The sequence below is a fragment of the Pleurodeles waltl genome, chromosome 6 (genome assembly GCF_031143425.1).
Source record: "Pleurodeles waltl isolate 20211129_DDA chromosome 6, aPleWal1.hap1.20221129, whole genome shotgun sequence".
NCBI lineage: Eukaryota > Metazoa > Chordata > Amphibia > Caudata > Salamandridae > Pleurodeles > Pleurodeles waltl.
This window is the reverse complement of record NC_090445.1, coordinates 698615634-698642630: the sequence shown is the minus strand read 5'-3', so window position 1 is coordinate 698642630 and position 26997 is coordinate 698615634. Positions and strand designations below refer to the sequence as shown.

The 26997-nt window shown below is 34.2% G+C and overlaps 1 protein-coding gene across 1 annotated transcript in view; it reads left to right on the top strand.

Annotated features, from left to right (window-relative positions):
- Window positions 1-25872, top strand: part of LOC138301685 (putative uncharacterized protein DDB_G0282133) — a 198864-nt gene extending 172992 nt beyond the window's left edge. The window contains exons 57-65 of the mRNA XM_069242200.1: window positions 1533-1589; window positions 4564-4623; window positions 7599-7658; window positions 10634-10693; window positions 13669-13728; window positions 16704-16763; window positions 19739-19798; window positions 22774-22833; window positions 25809-25872. Coding sequence (XP_069098301.1) covers window positions 1533-1589; window positions 4564-4623; window positions 7599-7658; window positions 10634-10693; window positions 13669-13728; window positions 16704-16763; window positions 19739-19798; window positions 22774-22833; window positions 25809-25872 — 541 coding nt within the window. The remainder of the gene's footprint in view (window positions 1-1532; window positions 1590-4563; window positions 4624-7598; window positions 7659-10633; window positions 10694-13668; window positions 13729-16703; window positions 16764-19738; window positions 19799-22773; window positions 22834-25808) is intronic.
- Window positions 25873-26997: the final 1125 nt, after the last annotated feature.

The following is a 26997-nucleotide window of genomic DNA, read 5'->3' as shown; positions in this document are numbered from 1 at the left end:
ACGTGGGACGGACACGGGGATGAGTGGTAAAAGGAAAAGACTTACTACTAAAGTTGATGTGATTAAGGAAGAGTAAGAGGGGTTTAAGGAGACTCAGGGAAGGGTTTAGGGAGGTATGCCAACCACCAGCATAAGAGTGAGCCAAATGCATTAGTCACATGGTGGAGACAAGTTACTAACATTTCTGTACTAAGTTTCCAAGTTGAGTTTATCAATACCAAAAGTAGTAAACTTACAACAAATAGTAAACATTCACAAAACTGTAACTTACATTTACAAATCAGGCCCATGGTTACTAGCAGCTGCGTTCCTATTCATGACAAAATCAGAGCTGCTGAAATATACATCAATTTAGGGTGAATTTACGTAAATATTCTTTCACAATTGCCTTTTTTTAATTCAACTGAAACATACATTTATAAGGTTAAATAAATCTTCTCTATCATTTTAGAGACAACAACCATAACTAAACCATCAACTCAAACACCAGAAATAACAGCAAAAACAAATCCAGGTAAACAGACAAAGACAATTGTAACTTTTCTACTTCTCTGACAAAAAGGTCATTGGAATGTGCTTACCTGGGTTACATAAAAGGTCTTACCTTGACATGCTTCACCACATATATTCTTATATCAAGTATGACAAACATGATTACTCACTTCATATGTTAAACAGATTGTGTAAATGGTCATTTGTGTCAGCCTTAGAAAAATCGAGTATAAAATAATTAGGCCATTCGAAAATATCTTGCTATCGCTGAAAATCTCAGACAAATTGTTGATGTAGGCTTTATAGGTATTGCACATAATCTGTTTGAGCTACCGGTGTCAAATTCCAAAAAAATATCCTTCCAGTGAAAAGGGTGGTTTAGTATCACATAACCCCAATTAGTATTGCAGAAGAATACATCTCTATATTGACTATATTTATTGGAGCCTTGCTTCTGACAAACTTCAAAATATTCAGTGGGAGTGATGGGAATATATGAGTAAGTTTTACTTTCATTTCAATGACTTGAATTTTCTATCATTTTATTGATAAGTACATATGTCTTGGTTATTAGCTAGCAAGTGTCCATGGAATGATCTATCCTTCCTTAGCGCATTCTTGAAAGAATAATGAATTTCATTGAGAAATTACCCTCTCTTCGTGTCATAGAAATTTTCCTTTTATTTAGCTCCTTATGATGCTCATGGCTACCATGAAAAGTTTTAGTGAAATTTGTCAACTGATCCAATCTTTCTGAGTGACCTAGAAATCGTTTTTAGTGACATGTTCTACCTTTGCAAATTGCAAGAAATGTATTAAGATAGTCATCTGTAATAATGTGTTTGCCTTCATCCATAGTCCATGGCATGGATTTAAAGAGTGAGGTTTGATCGTTTCAACTAGCATACCTGGATGACAGCTCACCAATGAGCATTATTAACTTTTTTTTAGACAAATTCATGGTTTCCTTCCATTCCCACTTCAAGAAATACACCCATAGAAATAAAGCTTATATAAGTAACATTTTTCTTTTTCATTAGAAACAACTTCAAAAACATCACAAGCGCCACATGCAACAACGGGAACATCTTCTCCAGGTAAATGCAGCTTTACACACTTTATTTTTTATGCCTATCTGTGCAGCAAGAGTGGGTCCACATAATATATATATTTCTCTGGTTGCTGCCTGTTCAAATAAGCTCATTATTTTCTATTTGCAAAATCTATTCATGGTCTGTTTTTCTTCTAACATAAAGAGATGCACCTAAAGAACTAACCTTCACTTAAATAGCTTTTTTTGATTTTGATAGAGACAACAGCTTCAAAAACATCACAAACTCCACAAGCGACCACAGGAACATTCCCTACAGGTAAATGTTGTTTGGTATACCTTTTTATTCCCATCTTTCTTTGCAACAAGAAGGGGGTTAAGAAGGGCATGATACTATTTCCATTATTAAGAGCAAGAAGAGAGAGTTGTTGTACACTTATGTTCTCTAAGTTTAGGAATATATTCTTCAATCTCTTATATTTCTTTTTTTCACTTCAATGCAGTATAAGGCACATTCATAAAGTTAAAAGCAATGTAGAGCGATATTAGCATGAGTAAAACTTTCCATTGTGAGACTTCTCTTTTTTTTCTTCTAAATACGAAGTAAATAACATTTCCCTCACAGCCATGACTAACAGGACTGTTCTGGAATTGGAATTTGTTATAGATGTCAATTCAATGAATTTGTTTACCTTTGCCAGAAGTAGCAGTATAATTTGGCATGGGTGTTTCAATTTACTTCTGAAACATAGTCTCCGAATTAATGGATTTTAATACTGTAAGTCTCCCATTTTCAACATAAACTTTCAACTATATCACCATCAAAAGCGCTGGAATACAAGAATAGCAATTATTGGTAAAAACTAATTGAATATAATATCTTTAAACTTGCCAAGGTTGATAGAAAATAAAGGAAAGCATTAAGAGCACACCAGGTCTTTGAAAATTAAGAATATATGCCTAATCCCGTCATTGGACCCAATGCAGTAATTCAACCCAATGCTGCAATTAACTCAAATTGTTTGATTTCATAAATACTACCTGGAAAAAATGTTTATAAACACATATAAGAATTCAGAACACTTGCTAACTTTGAAAATCCCTACCATAATTTCCAGTCACTATGGCAACATATCTTTCCTAAATAGTCCTAGCCCTAGATTGTGGCCTTCATATTCATTCTTTCCATTGTTTCACTGCTTATTTGAGCATGACCTTTGAAGGAAGTGAAATGCAGGACACACATCCTAAAGCAAATGTAATATTGGATATTTATAGAAAGGTGAAAGCTTTCCTTTGTAGAGTATTACATTTTTCTATAAAAAACGATGGATCTGACTCTCAAACTGCACATTGTGGGATGTCTTTTAGTACTACAAACCACACTACATGAGGTACTATAAAATGTAAGTTTTACCTAACATTTGGTGTGGAGTTTGCTCCCTGACTGTCTAGTCTTCTTCCAAGTAAGTATATGTTTTAGTAGTGAACGTGGGACGGACACGGGGATGAGTGGTAAAAGGAAAAGACTTACTACTAAAGTTGATGTGATTAAGGAAGAGTAAGAGGGGTTTAAGGAGACTCAGGGAAGGGTTTAGGGAGGTATGCCAACCACCAGCATAAGAGTGAGCCAAATGCATTAGTCACATGGTGGAGACAAGTTACTAACATTTCTGTACTAAGTTTCCAAGTTGAGTTTATCAATACCAAAAGTAGTAAACTTACAACAAAGAGTAAACATTCACAAAACTGTAACTTACATTTACAAATCAGGCCCATGGTTACTAGCAGCTGCGTTCCTATTCATGACAAAATCAGAGCTGCTGAAATATACATCAATTTAGGGTGAATTTACGTAAATATTCTTTCACAATTGCCTTTTTTTAATTCAACTGAAACATACATTTATAAGGTTAAATAAATCTTCTCTATCATTTTAGAGACAACAACCATAACTAAACCATCAACTCAAACACCAGAAATAACAGCAAAAACCAATCCAGGTAAACAGACAAAGACAATTGTAACTTTTCTACTTCTCTGACAAAAAGGTCATTGGAATGTGCTTACCTGGGTTACATAAAAGGTCTTACCTTGACATGCTTCACCACATATATTCTTATATCAAGTATGACAAACATGATTACTCACTTCATATGTTAAACAGATTGTGTAAATGGTCATTTGTGTCAGCCTTAGAAAAATCGAGTATAAAATAATTAGGCCATTCGAAAATATCTTGCTATCGCTGAAAATCTCAGACAAATTGTTGATGTAGGCTTTATAGGTATTGCACATAATCTGATTGAGCTACCGGTGTCAAATTCCCCAAAAATATCCTTCCAGTGAAAAGGGTGGTTTAGTATCACATAACCCCAATTAGTATTGCAGAAGAATACATCTCTATATTGACTATATTTATTGGAGCCTTGATTCTGACAAACTTCAAAATATTCAGTGGGAGTGATGGGAATATATGAGTAAGTTTTACTTTCATTTTAATGACTTGAATTTTCTATCATTTTATTGATAAGTACATATGTCTAGGTTATTAGCTATCAAGTGTCCATGGAATGATCTATCCTTCCTTAGCGCATTCTTGAAAGAATAATGAATTTCATTGAGAAATTCCCCTCTCTTCGTGTCATAGAAATTTTCCTTTTATTTAGCTCCTTATGACGCTCATGGCTACCATGAAAAGTTTTAGTGAAATTTGTCAACTGATCCAATCTTTCTGAGTGACCTAGAAATCGTTTTTAGTGACATGTTCTACCTTTGCAAATTGCAAGAAATGTATTAAGCTAGTCATCTGTAATAATGTGTTTGCCTTCATCCATAGTCCATGGCATGGATTTAAAGAGTGAGGTTTGATCGTTTCAACTAGCATACCTGGATGACAGCTCACCAATGAGCATTATTAACTTTTATGAGACATATTCATGGTTTCCTTCCATTCCCACTTCAAGAAATACACCCATAGAAATAAAGCTTATATAAGTAACATTTTTCTTTTTCATTAGAAACAACTTCTTCAAAAACATCACAAGCGCCACATGCAACAACGGGAACATCTTCTCCAGGTAAATGCAGCTTTACACACTTTATTTTTTATGCCTGTCTGTGCAGCAAGAGTGGGTCCACATAATATATATATTTCTCTGGTAGCTGCCTGTTCAAATAAGCTCATTATTTTCTATTTGCAAAATCTATTCATGGTCTGTTTTTCTTCTAACATAAAGAGATGCACCTAAAGAACTAACCTTCACTTATATAGCTTTTTTTGATTTTGATAGAGACAACAGCTTCAAAAACATCACAAACTCCACAAGCGACCACAGGAACATTCCCTCCAGGTAAATGTTGTTTGGTATACCTTTTTATTCCCATCTTTCTTTGCAACAAGAAGGGGGCTTAAGAAGGGCATGATACTATTTCCATTATTAAGAGCAAGAAGAGAGAGTTGTTGTACACTTATGTTCTCTAAGTTTAGGAATATATTCTTCAATCTCTTACATTTCTTTTTTTCACTTCAATGCAGTATAAGGCACATTCATAAAGTTAAAAGCAATGTAGAGCGATATTAGCATGAGTAAAACTTTCCATTGTGAGACTTCTCTTTTTTTTCTTCTAAATACGAAGTAAATAACATTTCCCTCACAGCCATGACTAACAGGACTGTTCTGGAATCGGAATTTGTTATAGATGTCAATTCAATGAATATGTTTACCTTTGCCAGAAGTAGCAGTATAATTTGGCATGGGTGTATCAATTTACTTCTGAAACATAGTCTCCGAATTAATGGATTTTAGTACTGTAAGTCTCCCATTTTCAACATAAACTTTCAACTATATCACCATCAAAAGCGCTGGAATACAAGAATAGCAATTATTGGTAAAAACTAATTGAATATAATATCTTTAAACTTGCCAAGGTTGATAGAAAATAAAGGAAAGCATTAAGAGCACACCAGGTCTTTGAAAATTAAGAATATATGCCTAATCCCGTCATTGGACCCAATGCAGTAATTCAACCCAATGCTGCAATTAACTCAAATTGTTTGATTTCATAAATACTACCTGGAAAAAAAAATTATAAACACATATAAGAATTCAGAACACTTGCTAACTTTGAAAATCCCTACCATAATTTCCAGTCACTATGGCAACATATCTTTCCTAAATAGTCCTAGCCCTAGATTGTGGCCTTCATATTCATTCTTTCCATTGTTTCACTGCTTATTTGAGCATGACCTTTGAAGGAAGTGAAATGCAGGACACACATCCTAAAGCAAATGTAATATTGGATATTTATAGAAAGGTGAAAGCTTTCCTTTGTAGAGTATTACATTTTTCTATAAAAAACAATGGATCTGACTCTCAAACTGCACATTGTGGGATGTCTTTTAGTACTACAAACCACACTACATGAGGTACTATAAAATGTAAGTTTTACCTAACATTTGGTGTGGAGTTTGCTCCCTGACTTTCTAGTCTTCTTCCAAGTAAGTATATGTTTTAGTAGTGAACGTGGGACGGACACGGGGATGAGTGGTAAAAGGAAAAGACTTACTACTAAAGTTGATGTGATTAAGGAAGAGTAAGAGGGGTTTAAGGAGACTCAGGGAAGGGTTTAGGGAGGTATGCCAACCACCAGCATAAGAGTGAGCCAAATGCATTAGTCACATGGTGGAGACAAGTTACTAACATTTCTGTACTAAGTTTCCAAGTTGAGTTTATCAATATCAAAAGTAGTAAACTTACAACAAAGAGTAAACATTCACAAAACTGTAACTTACATTTACAAATCAGGCCCATGGTTACTAGCAGCTGCGTTCCTATTCATGACAAAATCAGAGCTGCTGAAATATACATCAATTTAGGGTGAATTTACGTAAATATTCTTTCACAATTGCCTTTTTTTAATTCAACTGAAACATACATTTATAAGGTTAAATAAATATTCTCTATCATTTTAGAGACAACAACCATAACTAAACCATCAACTCAAACACCAGAAATAACAGCAAAAACCAATCCAGGTAAACAGACAAAGACAATTGTAACTTTTCTACTTTTCTGACAAAAAGGTCATTGGAATGTGCTTACCTGGGTTACATAAAAGGTCTTACCTTGACATGCTTCACCACATATATTCTTATATCAAGTATGACAAACATGATTACTCACTTCATATGTTAAACAGATTGTGTAAATGGTCATTTGTGTCAGCTTTAGAAAAATCGAGTATAAAATAATTAGGCCATTCGAAAATATCTTGCTATCGCTGAAAATCTCAGACAAATTGTTGATGTAGGCTTTATAGGTATTGCACATAATCTGATTGAGCTACCGGTGTCAAATTCCCAAAAAATATCCTTCCAGTGAAAAGGGTGGTTTAGTATCACATAACCCCAATTAGTATTGCAGAAGAATACATCTCTATATTGACTATATTTATTGGAGCCTTGCTTCTGACAAACTTCAAAATATTCAGTGGGAGTGATGGGAATATATGAGTAAGTTTTACTTTCATTTCAATGACTTGAATTTTCTATCATTTTATTGATAAGTACATATGTCTAGGTTATTAGCTAGCAAGTGTCCATGGAATGATCTATCCTTCCTTAGCGCATTCTTGAAAGAATAATGAATTTCATTGAGAAATTACCCTCTCTTCGTGTCATAGAAATTTTCCTTTTATTTAGCTCCTTATGACGCTCGTGGCTACCATGAAAAGTTTTTGTGAAATTTGTCAACTGATCCAATCTTTCTGAGTGACCTAGAAATCGTTTTTAGTGACATGTTCTACCTTTGCAAATTGCAAGAAATGTATTAAGCTAGTCATCTGTAATAATGTGTTTGCCTTCATCCATAGTCCATGGCATGGATTTAAAGAGTGAGGTTTGATCGTTTCAACTAGCATACCTGGATGACAGCTCACCAATGAGCATTATTAACTTTTATGAGACATATTCATGGTTTCCTTCCATTCCCACTTCAAGAAATACACCCATAGAAATAAAGCTTATATAAGTAACATTTTTCTTTTTCATTAGAAACAACTTCTTCAAAAACATCACAAGCGCCACATGCAACAACGGGAACATCTTCTCCAGGTAAATGCAGCTTTACACACTTTATTTTTTATGTCTGTCTGTGCAGCAAGAGTGGGTCCACATAATATATATATTTCTCTGGTAGCTGCCTGTTCAAATAAGCTCATTATTTTCTATTTGCAAAATCTATTCATGGTCTGTTTTTCTTCTAACATAAAGAGATGCACCTAAAGAACTAACCTTCACTTAAATAGCTTTTTTTGATTTTGATAGAGACAACAGCTTCAAAAACATCACAAACTCCACAAGCGACCACAGGAACATTCCCTCCAGGTAAATGTTGTTTGGTATACCTTTTTATTCCCATCTTTCTTTGCAACAAGAAGGGGGCTTAAGAAGGGCATGATACTATTTCCATTATTAAGAGCAAGAAGAGAGAGTTGTTGTACACTTATGTTCTCTAAGTTTAGGAATATATTCTTCAATCTCTTATATTTCTTTTTTTCACTTCAATGCAGTATAAGGCACATTCATAAAGTTAAAAGCAATGTAGAGCGATATTAGCATGAGTAAAACTTTCCATTGTGAGACTTCTCTTTTTTTTCTTCTAAATACGAAGTAAATAACATTTCCCTCACAGCCATGACTAACAGGACTGTTCTGGAATTGGAATTTGTTATAGATGTCAATTCAATGAATATGTTTACCTTTGCCAGAAGTAGCAGTATAATTTGGCATGGGTGTATCAATTTACTTCTGAAACATAGTCTCCGAATTAATGGATTTTAGTACTGTAAGTCTCCCATTTTCAACATAAACTTTCAACTATATCACCATCAAAAGCACTGGAATACAAGAATAGCAATTATAGGTAAAAACTAATTGAATATAATATCTTTAAACTTGCCAAGGTTGATAGAAAATAAAGGAAAGCATTAAGAGCACACCAGGTCTTTGAAAATTAAGAATATATGCCTAATCCCGTCATTGGACCCAATGCAGTAATTCAACCCAATGCTGCAATTAACTCAAATTGTTTGATTTCATAAATACTACCTGGAAAAAATTTTTATAAACACATATAAGAATTCAGAACACTTGCTAACTTTGAAAATCCCTACCATAATTTCCAGTCACTATGGCAACATATCTTTCCTAAATAGTCCTAGCCCTAGACTGTGGCCTTCATATTCATTCTTTCCATTGTTTCACTGCTTATTTGAGCATGACCTTTGAAGGAAGTGAAATGCAGGACACACATCCTAAAGCAAATGTAATATTGGATATTTATAGAAAGGTGAAAGCTTTCCTTTGTAGAGTATTACATTTTTCTATAAAAAACGATGGATCTGACTCTCAAACTGCACATTGTGGGATGTCTTTTAGTACTACAAACCACACTACATGAGGTACTATAAAATGTAAGTTTTACCTAACATTTGGTGTGGAGTTTGCTCCCTGACTGTCTAGTCTTCTTCCAAGTAAGTATATGTTTTAGTAGTGAACGTGGGACGGACACGGGGATGAGTGGTAAAAGGAAAAGACTTACTACTAAAGTTGATGTGATTAAGGAAGAGTAAGAGGGGTTTAAGGAGAGTCAGGGAAGGGTTTAGGGAGGTATGCCAACCACCAGCATAAGAGTGAGCCAAATGCATTAGTCACATGGTGGAGACAAGTTACTAACATTTCTGTACTAAGTTTCCAAGTTGAGTTTATCAATATCAAAAGTAGTAAACTTACAACAAAGAGTAAACATTCACAAAACTGTAACTTACATTTACAAATCAGGCCCATGGTTACTAGCAGCTGCGTTCCTATTCATGACAAAATCAGAGCTGCTGAAATATACATCAATTTAGGGTGAATTTACGTAAATATTCTTTCACAATTGCCTTTTTTTAATTCAACTGAAACATACATTTATAAGGTTAAATAAATCTTCTCTATCATTTTAGAGACAACAACCATAACTAAACCATCAACTCAAACACCAGAAATAACAGCAAAAACCAATCCAGGTAAACAGACAAAGACAATTGTAACTTTTCTACTTTTCTGACAAAAAGGTCATTGGAATGTGCTTACCTGGGTTACATAAAAGGTCTTACCTTGACATGCTTCACCACATATATTCTTATATCAAGTATGACAAACATGATTACTCACTTCATATGTTAAACAGATTGTGTAAATGGTCATTTGTGTCAGCTTTAGAAAAATCGAGTATAAAATAATTAGGCCATTCGAAAATATCTTGCTATCGCTGAAAATCTCAGACAAATTGTTGATGTAGGCTTTATAGGTATTGCACATAATCTGATTGAGCTACCGGTGTCAAATTCCCAAAAAATATCCTTCCAGTGAAAAGGGTGGTTTAGTATCACATAACCCCAATTAGTATTGCAGAAGAATACATCTCTATATTGACTATATTTATTGGAGCCTTGCTTCTGACAAACTTCAAAATATTCAGTGGGAGTGATGGGAATATATGAGTAAGTTTTACTTTCATTTCAATGACTTGAATTTTCTATCATTTTATTGATAAGTACATATGTCTAGGTTATTAGCTAGCAAGTGTCCATGGAATGATCTATCCTTCCTTAGCGCATTCTTGAAAGAATAATGAATTTCATTGAGAAATTACCCTCTCTTCGTGTCATAGAAATTTTCCTTTTATTTAGCTCCTTATGACGCTCGTGGCTACCATGAAAAGTTTTTGTGAAATTTGTCAACTGATCCAATCTTTCTGAGTGACCTAGAAATCGTTTTTAGTGACATGTTCTACCTTTGCAAATTGCAAGAAATGTATTAAGCTAGTCATCTGTAATAATGTGTTTGCCTTCATCCATAGTCCATGGCATGGATTTAAAGAGTGAGGTTTGATCGTTTCAACTAGCATACCTGGATGACAGCTCACCAATGAGCATTATTAACTTTTATGAGACATATTCATGGTTTCCTTCCATTCCCACTTCAAGAAATACACCCATAGAAATAAAGCTTATATAAGTAACATTTTTCTTTTTCATTAGAAACAACTTCTTCAAAAACATCACAAGCGCCACATGCAACAACGGGAACATCTTCTCCAGGTAAATGCAGCTTTACACACTTTATTTTTTATGTCTGTCTGTGCAGCAAGAGTGGGTCCACATAATATATATATTTCTCTGGTAGCTGCCTGTTCAAATAAGCTCATTATTTTCTATTTGCAAAATCTATTCATGGTCTGTTTTTCTTCTAACATAAAGAGATGCACCTAAAGAACTAACCTTCACTTAAATAGCTTTTTTTGATTTTGATAGAGACAACAGCTTCAAAAACATCACAAACTCCACAAGCGACCACAGGAACATTCCCTCCAGGTAAATGTTGTTTGGTATACCTTTTTATTCCCATCTTTCTTTGCAACAAGAAGGGGGCTTAAGAAGGGCATGATACTATTTCCATTATTAAGAGCAAGAAGAGAGAGTTGTTGTACACTTATGTTCTCTAAGTTTAGGAATATATTCTTCAATCTCTTATATTTCTTTTTTTCACTTCAATGCAGTATAAGGCACATTCATAAAGTTAAAAGCAATGTAGAGCGATATTAGCATGAGTAAAACTTTCCATTGTGAGACTTCTCTTTTTTTTCTTCTAAATACGAAGTAAATAACATTTCCCTCACAGCCATGACTAACAGGACTGTTCTGGAATTGGAATTTGTTATAGATGTCAATTCAATGAATATGTTTACCTTTGCCAGAAGTAGCAGTATAATTTGGCATGGGTGTATCAATTTACTTCTGAAACATAGTCTCCGAATTAATGGATTTTAGTACTGTAAGTCTCCCATTTTCAACATAAACTTTCAACTATATCACCATCAAAAGCACTGGAATACAAGAATAGCAATTATAGGTAAAAACTAATTGAATATAATATCTTTAAACTTGCCAAGGTTGATAGAAAATAAAGGAAAGCATTAAGAGCACACCAGGTCTTTGAAAATTAAGAATATATGCCTAATCCCGTCATTGGACCCAATGCAGTAATTCAACCCAATGCTGCAATTAACTCAAATTGTTTGATTTCATAAATACTACCTGGAAAAAAATTTTATAAACACATATAAGAATTCAGAACACTTGCTAACTTTGAAAATCCCTACCATAATTTCCAGTCACTATGGCAACATATCTTTCCTAAATAGTCCTAGCCCTAGACTGTGGCCTTCATATTCATTCTTTCCATTGTTTCACTGCTTATTTGAGCATGACCTTTGAAGGAAGTGAAATGCAGGACACACATCCTAAAGCAAATGTAATATTGGATATTTATAGAAAGGTGAAAGCTTTCCTTTGTAGAGTATTACATTTTTCTATAAAAAACGATGGATCTGACTCTCAAACTGCACATTGTGGGATGTCTTTTAGTACTACAAACCACACTACATGAGGTACTATAAAATGTAAGTTTTACCTAACATTTGGTGTGGAGTTTGCTCCCTGACTGTCTAGTCTTCTTCCAAGTAAGTATATGTTTTAGTAGTGAACGTGGGACGGACACGGGGATGAGTGGTAAAAGGAAAAGACTTACTACTAAAGTTGATGTGATTAAGGAAGAGTAAGAGGGGTTTAAGGAGAGTCAGGGAAGGGTTTAGGGAGGTATGCCAACCACCAGCATAAGAGTGAGCCAAATGCATTAGTCACATGGTGGAGACAAGTTACTAACATTTCTGTACTAAGTTTCCAAGTTGAGTTTATCAATATCAAAAGTAGTAAACTTACAACAAAGAGTAAACATTCACAAAACTGTAACTTACATTTACAAATCAGGCCCATGGTTACTAGCAGCTGCGTTCCTATTCATGACAAAATCAGAGCTGCTGAAATATACATCAATTTAGGGTGAATTTACGTAAATATTCTTTCACAATTGCCTTTTTTTAATTCAACTGAAACATACATTTATAAGGTTAAATAAATCTTCTCTATCATTTTAGAGACAACAACCATAACTAAACCATCAACTCAAACACCAGAAATAACAGCAAAAACCAATCCAGGTAAACAGACAAAGACAATTGTAACTTTTCTACTTCTCTGACAAAAAGGTCATTGGAATGTGCTTACCTGGGTTACATAAAAGGTCTTACCTTGACATGCTTCACCACATATATTCTTATATCAAGTATGACAAACATGATTACTCACTTCATATGTTAAACAGATTGTGTAAATGGTCATTTGTGTCAGCCTTAGAAAAATCGAGTATAAAATAATTAGGCCATTCGAAAATATCTTGCTATCGCTGAAAATCTCAGACAAATTGTTGATGTAGGCTTTATAGGTATTGCACATAATCTGATTGAGCTACCGGTGTCAAATTCCCAAAAAATATCCTTCCAGTGAAAAGGGTGGTTTAGTATCACATAACCCCAATTAGTATTGCAGAAGAATACATCTCTATATTGACTATATTTATTGGAGCCTTGCTTCTGACAAACTTCAAAATATTCAGTGGGAGTGATGGGAATATATGAGTAAGTTTTACTTTCATTTCATTGACTTGAATTTTCTATCATTTTATTGATAAGTACATATGTCTAGGTTATTAGCTAGCAAGAGTCCATGGAATGATCTATCCTTCCTTAGCGCATTCTTGAAAGAATAATGAATTTCATTGGGAAATTACCCTCTCTTCGTGTCATAGAAATTTTCCATTTATTTAGCTCTTTATGACGCTCATGGCTACCATGAAAAGTTTTAGTGAAATTTGTCAACTGATCCAATCTTTCTGAGTGACCTAGAAATCGTTTTTAGTGACATGTTCTACCTTTGCAAATTGCAAGAAATGTATTAAGATAGTCATCTGTAATAATGTGTTTGCCTTCATCCATAGTCCATGGCATGGATTTAAAGAGTGAGGTTTGATCGTTTCAACTAGCATACCTGGATGACAGCTCACCAATGAGCATTATTAACTTTTATGAGACATATTCATGGTTTCCTTCCATTCCCACTTCAAGAAATACACCCATAGAAATAAAGCTTATATAAGTAACATTTTTCTTTTTCATTAGAAACAACTTCTTCAAAAACATCACAAGCGCCACATGCAGCAACGGGAACATCTTCTCCAGGTAAATGCAGCTTTACACACTTTATTTTTTATGCCTATCTGTGCAGCAAGAGTGGGTCCACATAATATATATATTTCTCTGGTAGCTGCCTGTTCAAATAAGCTCATTATTTTCTATTTGCAAAATCTATTCATGGTCTGTTTTTCTTCTAACATAAAGAGATGCACCTAAAGAACTAACCTTCACTTAAATAGCTTTTTTTGATTTTGATAGAGACAACAGCTTCAAAAACATCACAAACTCCACAAGCGACCACAGGAACATTCCCTCCAGGTAAATGTTGTTTGGTATACCTTTTTATTCCCATCTTTCTTTGCAACAAGAAGGGGGCTTAAGAAGGGCATGATACTATTTCCATTATTAAGAGCAAGAAGAGAGAGTTGTTGTAGACTTATGTTCTCTAAGTTTAGGAATATATTCTTCAATCTCTTACATTTCTTTTTTTCACTTCAATGCAGTATAAGGCACATTCATAAAGTTAAAAGCAATGTAGAGCGATATTAGCATGAGTAAAACTTTCCATTGTGAGACTTCTCTTTTTTTTCTTCTAAATACGAAGTAAATAACATTTCCCTCACAGCCATGACTAACAGGACTGTTCTGGAATCGGAATTTGTTATAGATGTCAATTCAATGAATATGTTTACCTTTGCCAGAAGTAGCAGTATAATTTGGCATGGGTGTTTCAATTTACTTCTGAAACATAGTCTCCGAATTAATGGATTTTAATACTGTAAGTCTCCCATTTTCAACATAAACTTTCAACTATATCACCATCAAAAGCGCTGGAATAGAAGAATAGCAATTATTGGTAAAAACTAATTGAATATAATATCTTTAAACTTGCCAAGGTTGATAGAAAATAAAGGAAAGCATTAAGAGCACACCAGGTCTTTGAAAATTAAGAATATATGCCTAATCCCGTCATTGGACCCAATGCAGTAATTCAACCCAATGCTGCAATTAACTCAAATTGTTTGATTTCATAAATACTACCTGGAAAAAAAATGTATAAACACATATAAGAATTCAGAACACTTGCTAACTTTGAAAATCCCTACCATAATTTCCAGTCACTATGGCAACATATCTTTCCTAAATAGTCCTAGCCCTAGATTGTGGCCTTCATATTCATTCTTTCCATTGTTTCACTGCTTATTTGAGCATGACCTTTGAAGGAAGTGAAATGCAGGACACACATCCTAACGCAAATGTAATATTGGATATTTATAGAAAGGTGAAAGCTTTCCTTTGTACAGTATTACATTTTTCTATAAAAAACAATGGATCTGACTCTCAAACTGCACATTGTGGGATGTCTTTTAGTACTACAAACCACACTACATGAGGTACTATAAAATGTAAGTTTTACCTAACGTATGGTGTGGAGTTTGCTCCCTGACTGTCTAGTTTTCTTCCAAGTAAGTATATGTTTTAGTAGTGAACGTGGGACGGACACGGGGATGAGTGGTAAAAGGAAAAGTCCTACTACTAAAGTTGATGTGATTAAGGAAGAGTAAGAGGGGTTTAAGGAGACTCAGGGAAGGGTTTAGGGAGGTATGCCAACTACCAGCATAAGAGTGAGCCAAATGCATTAGTCACATGGTGGAGACAAGTTACTAACATTTCTGTACTAAGTTTCCAAGTTGAGTTTATCAATACCAAAAGTAGTAAACTTACAACAAAGAGTAAACATTCACAAAACTGTAACTTACATTTACAAATCAGGCCCATGGTTACTAGCAGCTGCGTTCCTATTCATGACAAAATCAGAGCTGCTGAAATATACATCAATTTAGGGTGAATTTACGTAAATATTCTTTCACAATTGCCTTTTTTTAATTCAACTGAAACATACATTTATAAGGTTAAATAAATCTTCTCTATCATTTTAGAGACAACAACCATAACTAAACCATCAACTCAAACACCAGAAATAACAGCAAAAACCAATCCAGGTAAACAGACAAAGACAATTGTAACTTTTCTACTTCTCTGACAAAAAGGTCATTGGAATGTGCTTACCTGGGTTACATAAAAGGTCTTACCTTGACATGCTTCACCACATATATTCTTATATCAAGTATGACAAACATGATTACTCACTTCATATGTTAAACAGATTGTGTAAATGGTCATTTGTGTCAGCCTTAGAAAAATCGAGTATAAAATAATTAGGCCATTCGAAAATATCTTGCTATCGCTGAAAATCTCAGACAAATTGTTGATGTAGGCTTTATAGGTATTGCACATGATCTGATTGAGCTACCGGTGTCAAATTCCAAAAAAATATCCTTCCAGTGAAAAGGGTGGTTTAGTATCACATAACCCCAATTAGTATTGCAGAAGAATACATCTCTATATTGACTATATTTATTGGAGCCTTGCTTCTGACAAACTTCAAAATATTCAGTGGGAGTGATGGGAATATATGAGTAAGTTTTACTTTCATTTCAATGACTTGAATTTTCTATCATTTTATTGATAAGTACATATGTCTAGGTTATTAGCTAGCAAGTGTCCATGGAATGATCTATCCTTCCTTAGCGCATTCTTGAAAGAATAATGAATTTCATTGAGAAATTACCCTCTCTTCGTGTCATAGAAATTTTCCTTTTATTTAGCTCCTTATGACGCTCATGGCTACCATGAAAAGTTTTAGTGAAATTTGTCAACTGATCCAATCTTTCTGAGTGACCTAGAAATCGTTTTTAGTGACATGTTCTACCTTTGCAAATTGCAAGAAATGTATTAAGCTAGTCATCTGTAATAATGTGTTTGCCTTCATCCATAGTCCATGGCATGGATTTAAAGAGTGAGGTTTGATCGTTTCAACTAGCATACCTGGATGACAGCTCACCAATGAGCATTATTAACTTTTATGAGACATATTCATGGTTTCCTTCCATTCCCACTTCAAGAAATACACCCATAGAAATAAAGCTTATATAAGTAAAATTTTTCTTTTTCATTAGAAACAACTTCTTCAAAAACATCACAAGTGCCACATGCAACAACGGGAACATCTTCTCCAGGTAAATGCAGCTTTACACACTTTATTTTTTATGCCTGTCTGTGCAGCAAGAGTGGGTCCACATAATATATATATTTCTCTGGTAGCTGCCTGTTCAAATAAGCTCATTATTTTCTATTTGCAAAATCTATTCATGGTCTGTTTTTCTTCTAACATAAAGAGATGCACCTAAAGAACTAACCTTCACTTAAATAGCTTTTTTTGATTTTGATAGAGACAACAGCTTCAAAAACATCACAAACTCCACAAGCGACCACAGGAACATTCCCTCCAGGTAAATGTTGTTTGGTATACCTTTTTATTCCCATCTTTCTTTGCAACAAGAAGGGGGCTTAAGAAGGGCATGATACTATTTCCATTATTAAGAGCAAGAAGAGAGAGTTGTTGTACACTTATGTTCTCTAAGTTTAGGAATATATTCTTCAATCTCTTACATTTCTTTTTTTCACTTCAATGCAGTATAAGGCACATTCATAAAGTTAAAAGCAATGTAGAGCGATATTAGCATGAGTAAAACTTTCCATTGTGAGACTTCTCTTTTTTTTCTTCTAAATACGAAGTAAATAACATTTCCCTCACAGCCATGACTAACAGGACTGTTCTGGAATTGGAATTTGTTATAGATGTCAATTCAATGAATATGTTTATCTTTGCCAGAAGTAGCAGCATAATTTGGCATGGGTGTTTCAATTTACTTCTGAAACATAGTCTCCGAATTAATGGATTTTAATACTGTAAGTCTCCCATTTTCAACATAAACTTTCAACTATATCACCATCAAAAGCGCTGGAATAGAAGAATAGCAATTATTGGTAAAAACGAATTGAATATAATATCTTTAAACTTGCCAAGGTTGATAGAAAATAAAGGAAAGCATTAAGAGCACACCAGGTCTTTGAAAATTAAGAATATATGCCTAATCCCGTCATTGGACCCAATGCAGTAATTCAACCCAATGCTGCAATTAACTCAAATTGTTTGATTTCATAAATACTACCTGGAAAAAAAATGTATAAACACATATAAGAATTCAGAACACTTGCTAACTTTGAAAATCCCTACCATAATTTCCAGTCACTATGGCAACATATCTTTCCTAAATAGTCCTAGCCCTAGATTGTGGCCTTCATATTCATTCTTTCCATTGTTTCACTGCTTATTTGAGCATGACCTTTGAAGGAAGTGAAATGCAGGACACACATCCTAAAGCAAATGTAATATTGGATATTTATAGAAAGGTGAAAGCTTTCCTTTGTAGAGTATTACATTTTTCTATAAAAAACGATGGATCTGACTCTCAAACTGCACATTGTGGGATGTCTTTTAGTACTACAAACCACACTACATGAGGTACTATCAAATGTAAGTTTTACCTAACATTTGGTGTGGAGTTTGCTCCCTGACTGTCTAGTCTTCTTCCAAGTAAGTATATGTTTTAGTAGTGAACGTGGGACGGACACGGGGATGAGTGGTAAAAGGAAAAGACTTACTACTAAAGTTGATGTGATTAAGGAAGAGTAAGAGGGGTTTAAGGAGAGTCAGGGAAGGGTTTAGGGAGGTATGCCAACCACCAGCATAAGAGTGAGCCAAATGCATTAGTCACATGGTGGAGACAAGTTACTAACATTTCTGTACTAAGTTTCCAAGTTGAGTTTATCAATATCAAAAGTAGTAAACTTACAACAAAGAGTAAACATTCACAAAACTGTAACTTACATTTACAAATCAGGCCCATGGTTACTAGCAGCTGCGTTCCTATTCATGACAAAATCAGAGCTGCTGAAATATACATCAATTTAGGGTGAATTTACGTAAATATTCTTTCACAATTGCCTTTTTTTAATTCAACTGAAACATACATTTATAAGGTTAAATAAATATTCTCTATCATTTTAGAGACAACAACCATAACTAAACCATCAACTCAAACACCAGAAATAACAGCAAAAACCAATCCAGGTAAACAGACAAAGACAATTGTAACTTTTCTACTTCTCTGACAAAAAGGTCATTGGAATGTGCTTACCTTGGTTACATAAAAGGTCTTACCTTGACATACTTCACCACATATGTTCTTATATCAAGTATGACGAACATGATTACTTACTTCATATGTTAAACAGATTGTGTAAATGGTCATTTGTGTCAGCCTTAGAAAAATCGAGTATAAAATAATTAGGCCATTCGAAAATATCTTGCTATCGCTGAAAATCTCAGACAAATTGTTGATGTAGGCTTTATAGGTATTGCCCATAATCTGATTGAGCTACCGGTGTCAAATTCCAAAACAATATCCTTCCAGTGAAAAGGGTGGTTTAGTATCACATAACCCCAATTAGTATTGCAGAAGAATACATCTCTATATTGACTATATTTATTGGAGCCTTGCTTCTGACAAACTTCAAAATATTCAGTGGGAGTGATGGGAATATATGAGTAAGTTTTACTTTCATTTCAATGACTTGAATTTTCTATCATTTTATTGATAAGTACATATGTCTAGGTTATTAGCTAGCAAGTGTCCATGGAATGATCTATCCTTCCTTAGCGCATTCTTGAAAGAATAATGAATTTCATTGGGAAATTACCCTCTCTTCGTGTCATAGAAATTTTCCTTTTATTTAGCTCTTTATGACGCTCATGGCTACCATGAAAAGTTTTAGTGAAATTTGTCAACTGATCCAATCTTTCTGAGTGACCTAGAAATCGTTTTTAGTGACATGTTCTACCTTTGCAAATTGCAAGAAATGTATTAAGATAGTCATCTGTAATAATGTGTTTGCCTTCATCCATAGTCCATGGCATGGATTTAAAGAGTGAGGTTTGATCGTTTCAACTAGCATACCTGGATGACAGCTCACCAATGAGCATTATTAACTTTTATGAGACATATTCATGGTTTCCTTCCATTCCCACTTCAAGAAATACACCCATAGAAATAAAGCTTATATAAGTAACATTTTTCTTTTTCATTAGAAACAACTTCTTCAAAAACATCACAAGCGCCACATGCAACAACAGGAACATCTTCTCCAGGTAAATGCAGCTTTACGCACTTTATTTTTTATGCCTATCTGTGCAGCAAGAGTGGGTCCACATAATATATATATTTCTCTGGTAGCTGCCTGTTCAAATAAGCTCATTATTTTCTATTTGCAAAATCTATTCATGGTCTGTTTTTCTTCTAACATAAAGAGATGCACCTAAAGAACTAACCTTCACTTAAATAGCTTTTTTTGATTTTGATAGAGACAACAGCTTCAAAAACATCACAAACTCCACAAGCGACCACAGGAACATTCCCTCCAGGTAAATGTTGTTTGGTATACCTTTTTATTCCCATCTTTCTTTGCAACAAGAAGGGGGCTTAAGAAGGGCATGATACTATTTCCATTATTAAGAGCAAGAAGAGAGAGTTGTTGTACACTTATGTTCTCTAAGTTTAGGAATATATTCTTCAATCTCTTACATTTCTTTTTTTCACTTCAATGCAGTATAAGGCACATTCATAAAGTTAAAAGCAATGTAGAGCGATATTAGCATGAGTAAAACTTTCCATTGTGAGACTTCTCTTTTTTTTCTTCTAAATACGAAGTAAATAACATTTCCCTCACAGCCATGACTAACAGGACTGTTCTGGAATTGGAATTTGTTATAGATGTCAATTCAATGAATATGTTTACCTTTGCCAGAAGTAGCAGTATAATTTGGCATGGGTGTTTCAATTTACTTCTGAAACATAGTCTCCGAATTAATGGATTTTAATACTGTAAGTCTCCCATTTTCAACATAAACTTTCAACTATATCACCATCAAAAGCGCTGGAATAGAAGAATAGCAATTATTGGTAAAAACTAATTGAATATAATATCTTTAAACTTGCCAAGGTTGATAGAAAATAAAGGAAAGCATTAAGAGCACACCAGGTCTTTGAAAATTAAGAATATATGCCTAATCCCGTCATTGGACCCAATGCAGTAATTCAACCCAATGCTGCAATTAACTCAAATTGTTTGATTTCATAAATACTACCTGGAAAAAAAATGTATAAACACATATAAGAATTCAGAACACTTGCTAACTTTGAAAATCCCTACCATAATTTCCAGTCACTATGGCAACATATCTTTCCTAAATAGTCCTAGCCCTAGATTGTGGCCTTCATATTCATTCTTTCCATTGTTTCACTGCTTATTTGAGCATGACCTTTGAAGGAAGTGAAATGCAGGACACACATCCTAAAGCAAATGTAATATTGGATATTTATATAAAGGTGAAAGCTTTCCTTTGTAGAGTATTACATTTTTCTATAAAAAACGATGGATCTGACTCTCAAACTGCACATTGTGGGATGTCTTTTAGTACTACAAACCACACTACATGAGGTACTATCAAATGTAAGTTTTACCTAACATTTGGTGTGGAGTTTGCTCCCTGACTGTCTAGTCTTCTTCCAAGTAAGTATATGTTTTAGTAGTGAACGTGGGACGGACACGGGGATGAGTGGTAAAAGGAAAAGACTTACTACTAAAGTTGATGTGATTAAGGAAGAGTAAGAGGGGTTTAAGGAGAGTCAGAGAAGGGTTTAGGGAGGTATGCCAACCACCAGCATAAGAGTGAGCCAAATGCATTAGTCACATGGTGGAGACAAGTTACTAACATTTCTGTACTAAGTTTCCAAGTTGAGTTTATCAATATCAAAAGTAGTAAACTTACAACAAAGAGTAAACATTCACAAAACTGTAACTTACATTTACAAATCAGGCCCATGGTTACTAGCAGCTGCGTTCCTATTCATGACAAAATCAGAGCTGCTGAAATATACATCAATTTAGGGTGAATTTACGTAAATATTCTTTCACAATTGCCTTTTTTTAATTCAACTGAAACATACATTTATAAGGTTAAATAAATCTTCTCTATCATTTTAGAGACAACAACCATAACTAAACCATCAACTCAAACACCAGAAATAACAGCAAAAACCAATCCAGATAAACAGACAAAGACAATTGTAACTTTTCTACTTCTCTGACAAAAAGGTCATTGGAATGTGCTTACCTGGGTTACATAAAAGGTCTTACCTTGACATGCTTCACCACACATATTCTTATATCAAGTATGACAAACATGATTACTCACTTCATATGTTAAACAGATTGTGTAAATGGTCATTTGGGTCAGCCTTAGAAAAATCGAGTATAAAATAATTAGGCCATTCGAAAATATCTTGCTATCGCTGAAAATCTCAGCCAAATTGTTGATGTAGGCTTTATAGGTATTGCACATAATCTGATTGAGCTACCGGTGTCAAATTCCAAAAAAATATCCTTCCAGTGAAAAGGGTGGTTTAGTATCACATAACCCCAATTAGTATTGCAAAAGAATACATCTCTATATTGACTATATTTATTGGAGCCTTGCTTCTGACAAACTTCAAAATATTCAGTGGGAGTGATGGGAATATATGAGTAAGTTTTACTTTCATTTCAATGACTTGAATTTTCTATCATTTTATTGATAAGTACATATGTCTAGGTTATTAGCTAGCAAGTGTCCATGGAATGATCTATCCTTCCTTAGCGCATTCTTGAAAGAATAATGAATTTCATTGAGAAATTACCCTCTCTTCGTGTCATAGAAATTTTCCTTTTATTTAGCTCTTTATGACGCTCATGGCTACCATGAAAAGTTTTAGTGAAATTTGTCAACTGATCCAATCTTTCTGAGTGACCTAGAAATCGTTTTCAGTGACATGTTCTACCTTTGCAAATTGCAAGAAATGTATTAAGGTAGTCATCTGTAATAATGTGTTTGCCTTCATCCATAGTCCATGGCATGGATTTAAAGAGTGAGGTTTGATCGTTTCAACTAGCATAGCTGGATGACAGCTCACCAATGAGCATTATTAACTTTTATGAGACATATTCATGGTTTCCTTCCATTCCCACTTCAAGAAATACACCCATAGAAAAAAAGCTTATATAAGTAACATTTTTCTTTTTCATTAGAAACAACTTCTTCAAAAACATCACAAGCGCCACATGCAACAACGGGAACATCTTCTCCAGGTAAATGCAGCTTTACACACTTTATTTTTTATGCCTGTCTGTGCAGCAAGAGTGGGTCCACATAATATATATATTTCTCTGGTAGCTGCCTGTTCAAATAAGCTCATTATTTTCTATTTGCAAAATCTATTCATGGTCTGTTTTTCTTCTAACATAAAGAGATGCACCTAAAGAACTAACCTTCACTTAAATAGGTTTTTTTGATTTTGATAGAGACAACAGCTTCAAAAACATCACAAACTCCACAAGCGACCACAGGAACATTCCCTCCAGGTAAATGTTGTTTGGTATACCTTTTTATTCCCATCTTTCTTTGCAACAAGAAGGGGGCTTAAGAAGGGCATGATACTATTTCCATTATTAAGAGCAAGAAGAGAGAGTTGTTGTACACTTATGTTCTCTAAGTTTAGGAATATATTCTTCAATCTCTTACATTTCTTTTTTTCACTTCAATGCAGTATAAGGCACATTCATAAAGTTAAAAGCAATGTAGAGCGATATTAGCATGAGTAAAACTTTCCATTGTGAGACTTCTCTTTTTTTTCTTCTAAATACGAAGTAAATAACATTTCCCTCACAGCCATGACTAACAGGACTGTTCTGGAATCGGAATTTGTTATAGATGTCAATTCAATGAATATGTTTACCTTTGCCAGAAGTAGCAGTATAATTTGGCATGGGTGTATCAATTTACTTCTGAAACATAGTCTCCGAATTAATGGATTTTAGTACTGTAAGTCTCCCATTTTCAACATAAACTTTCAACTATATCACCATCAAAAGCGCTGGAATACAAGAATAGCAATTATAGGTAAAAACTAATTGAATATAATATCTTTAAACTTGCCAAGGTTGATAGAAAATAAAGGAAAGCATTAAGAGCACACCAGGTCTTTGAAAATTAAGAATATATGCCTAATCCCGTCATTGGACCCAATGCAGTAATTCAACCCAATGCTGCAATTAACTCAAATTGTTTGATTTCATAAATACTACCTGGAAAAAAAAATTATAAACACATATAAGAATTCAGAACACTTGCTAACTTTGAAAATCCCTACCATAATTTCCAGTCACTATGGCAACATATCTTTCCTAAATAGTCCTAGCCCTAGATTGTGGCCTTCATATTCATTCTTTCCATTGTTTCACTGCTTATTTGAGCATGACCTTTGAAGGAAGTGAAATGCAGGACACACATCCTAACGCAAATGTAATATTGGATATTTATAGAAAGGTGAAAGCTTTCCTTTGTAGAGTATTACATTTTTCTATAAAAAACAATGGATCTGACTCTCAAACTGCACATTGTGGGATGTCTTTTAGTACTACAAACCACACTACATGAGGTACTATAAAATGTAAGTTTTACCTAACGTATGGTGTGGAGTTTGCTCCCTGACTGTCTAGTTTTCTTCCAAGTAAGTATATGTTTTAGTAGTGAACGTGGGACGGACACGGGGATGAGTGGTAAAAGGAAAAGACTTACTACTAAAGTTGATGTGTTTAAGGAAGAGTAAGAGGGGTTTAAGGAGACTCAGGGAAGGGTTTAGGGAGGTATGCCAACTACCAGCATAAGAGTGAGCCAAATGCATTAGTCACATGGTGGAGACAAGTTACTAACATTTCTGTACTAAGTTTCCAAGTTGAGTTTATCAATACCAAAAGTAGTAAACTTACAACAAAGAGTAAACATTCACAAAACTGTAACTTACATTTACAAATCAGGCCCATGGTTACTAGCAGCTGCGTTCCTATTCATGACAAAATCAGAGCTGCTGAAATATACATCAATTTAGGGTGAATTTACGTAAATATTCTTTCACAATTGCCTTTTTTTAATTCAACTGAAACATACATTTATAAGGTTAAATAAATCTTCTCTATCATTTTAGAGACAACAACCATAACTAAACCATCAACTCAAACACCAGAAATAACAGCAAAAACCAATCCAGGTAAACAGACAAAGACAATTGTAACTTTCCTACTTCTCTGACAAAAAGGTCATTGGAATGTGCTTACCTGGGTTACATAAAAGGTCTTACCTTGACATGCTTCACCACATATATTCTTATATCAAGTATGACAAACATGATTACTCACTTCATATGTTAAACAGATTGTGTAAATGGTAATTTGTGTCAGCCTTAGAAAAATCGAGTATAAAATAATTAGGCCATTCGAAAATATCTTGCTATCGCTGAAAATCTCAGACAAATTGTTGATGTAGGCTTTATAGGTATTGCACATGATCTGATTGAGCTACCGGTGTCAAATTCCCAAAAAATATCCTTCCAGTGAAAAGGGTGGTTTAGTATCACATAACCCCAATTAGTATTGCAGAAGAATACATCTCTATATTGACTATATTTATTGGAGCCTTGCTTCTGACAAACTTCAAAATATTCAGTGGGAGTGATGGGAATATATGAGTAAGTTTTACTTTCATTTCAATGACTTGAATTTTCTATCATTTTATTGATAAGTACATATGTCTAGGTTATTAGCTAGCAAGTGTCCATGGAATGATCTATCCTTCCTTAGCGCATTCTTGAAAGAATAATGAATTTCATTGAGAAATTACCCTCTCTTCGTGTCATAGAAATTTTCCTTTTATTTAGCTCCTTATGACGCTCATGGCTACCATGAAAAGTTTTAGTGAAATTTGTCAACTGATCCAATCTTTCTGAGTGACCTAGAAATCGTTTTTAGTGACATGTTCTACCTTTGCAAATTGCAAAAAATGTATTAAGCTAGTCATCTGTAATAATGTGTTTGCCTTCATCCATAGTCATTGGCATGGATTTAAAGAGTGAGGTTTGATCGTTTCAACTAGCATACCTGGATGACAGCTCACCAATGAGCATTATTAACTTTTATGAGACATATTCATGGTTTCCTTCCATTCCCACTTCAAGAAATACACCCATAGAAATAAAGCTTATATAAGTAACATTTTTCTTTTTCATTAGAAACAACTTCTTCAAAAACATCACAAGCGCCACATGCAACAACGGGAACATCTTCTCCAGGTAAATGCAGCTTTACACACTTTATTTTTTATGCCTGTCTGTGCAGCAAGAGTGGGTCCACATAATATATATATTTCTCTGGTAGCTGCCTGTTCAAATAAGCTCATTATTTTCTATTTGCAAAATCTATTCATGGTCTGTTTTTCTTCTAACATAAAGAGATGCACCTAAAGAACTAACCTTCACTTAAATAGCTTTTTTTGATTTTGATAGAGACAACAGCTTCAAAAACATCACAAACTCCACAAGCGACCACAGGAACATTCCCTCCAGGTAAATGTTGTTTGGTATACCTTTTTATTCCCATCTTTCTTTGCAACAAGAAGGGGGCTTAAGAAGGGCATGATACTATTTCCATTATTAAGAGCAAGAAGAGAGAGTTGTTGTACACTTATGTTCTCTAAGTTTAGGAATATATTCTTCAATCTCTTACATTTCTTTTTTTCACTTCAATGCAGTATAAGGCACATTCATAAAGTTAAAAGCAATGTAGAGCGATATTAGCATGAGTAAAACTTTCCATTGTGAGACTTCTCTTTTTTTTCTTCTAAATACGAAGTAAATAACATTTCCCTCACAGCCATGACTAACAGGACTGTTCTGGAATCGGAATTTGTTATAGATGTCAATTCAATGAATATGTTTACCTTTGCCAGAAGTAGCAGTATAATTTGGCATGGGTGTATCAATTTACTTCTGAAACATAGTCTCCGAATTAATGGATTTTAGTACTGTAAGTCTCCCATTTTCAACATAAACTTTCAACTATATCACCATCAAAAGCACTGGAATACAAGAATAGCAATTATAGGTAAAAACTAATTGAATATAATATCTTTAAACTTGCCAAGGTTGATAGAAAATAAAGGAAAGCATTAAGAGCACACCAGGTCTTTGAAAATTAAGAATATATGCCTAATCCCGTCATTGGACCCAATGCAGTAATTCAACCCAATGCTGCAATTAACTCAAATTGTTTGATTTCATAAATACTACCTGGAAAAAAAAATTATAAACACATATAAGAATTCAGAACACTTGCTAACTTTGAAAATCCCTACCATAATTTCCAGTCACTATGGCAACATATCTTTCCTAAATAGTCCTAGCCCTAGATTGTGGCCTTCAT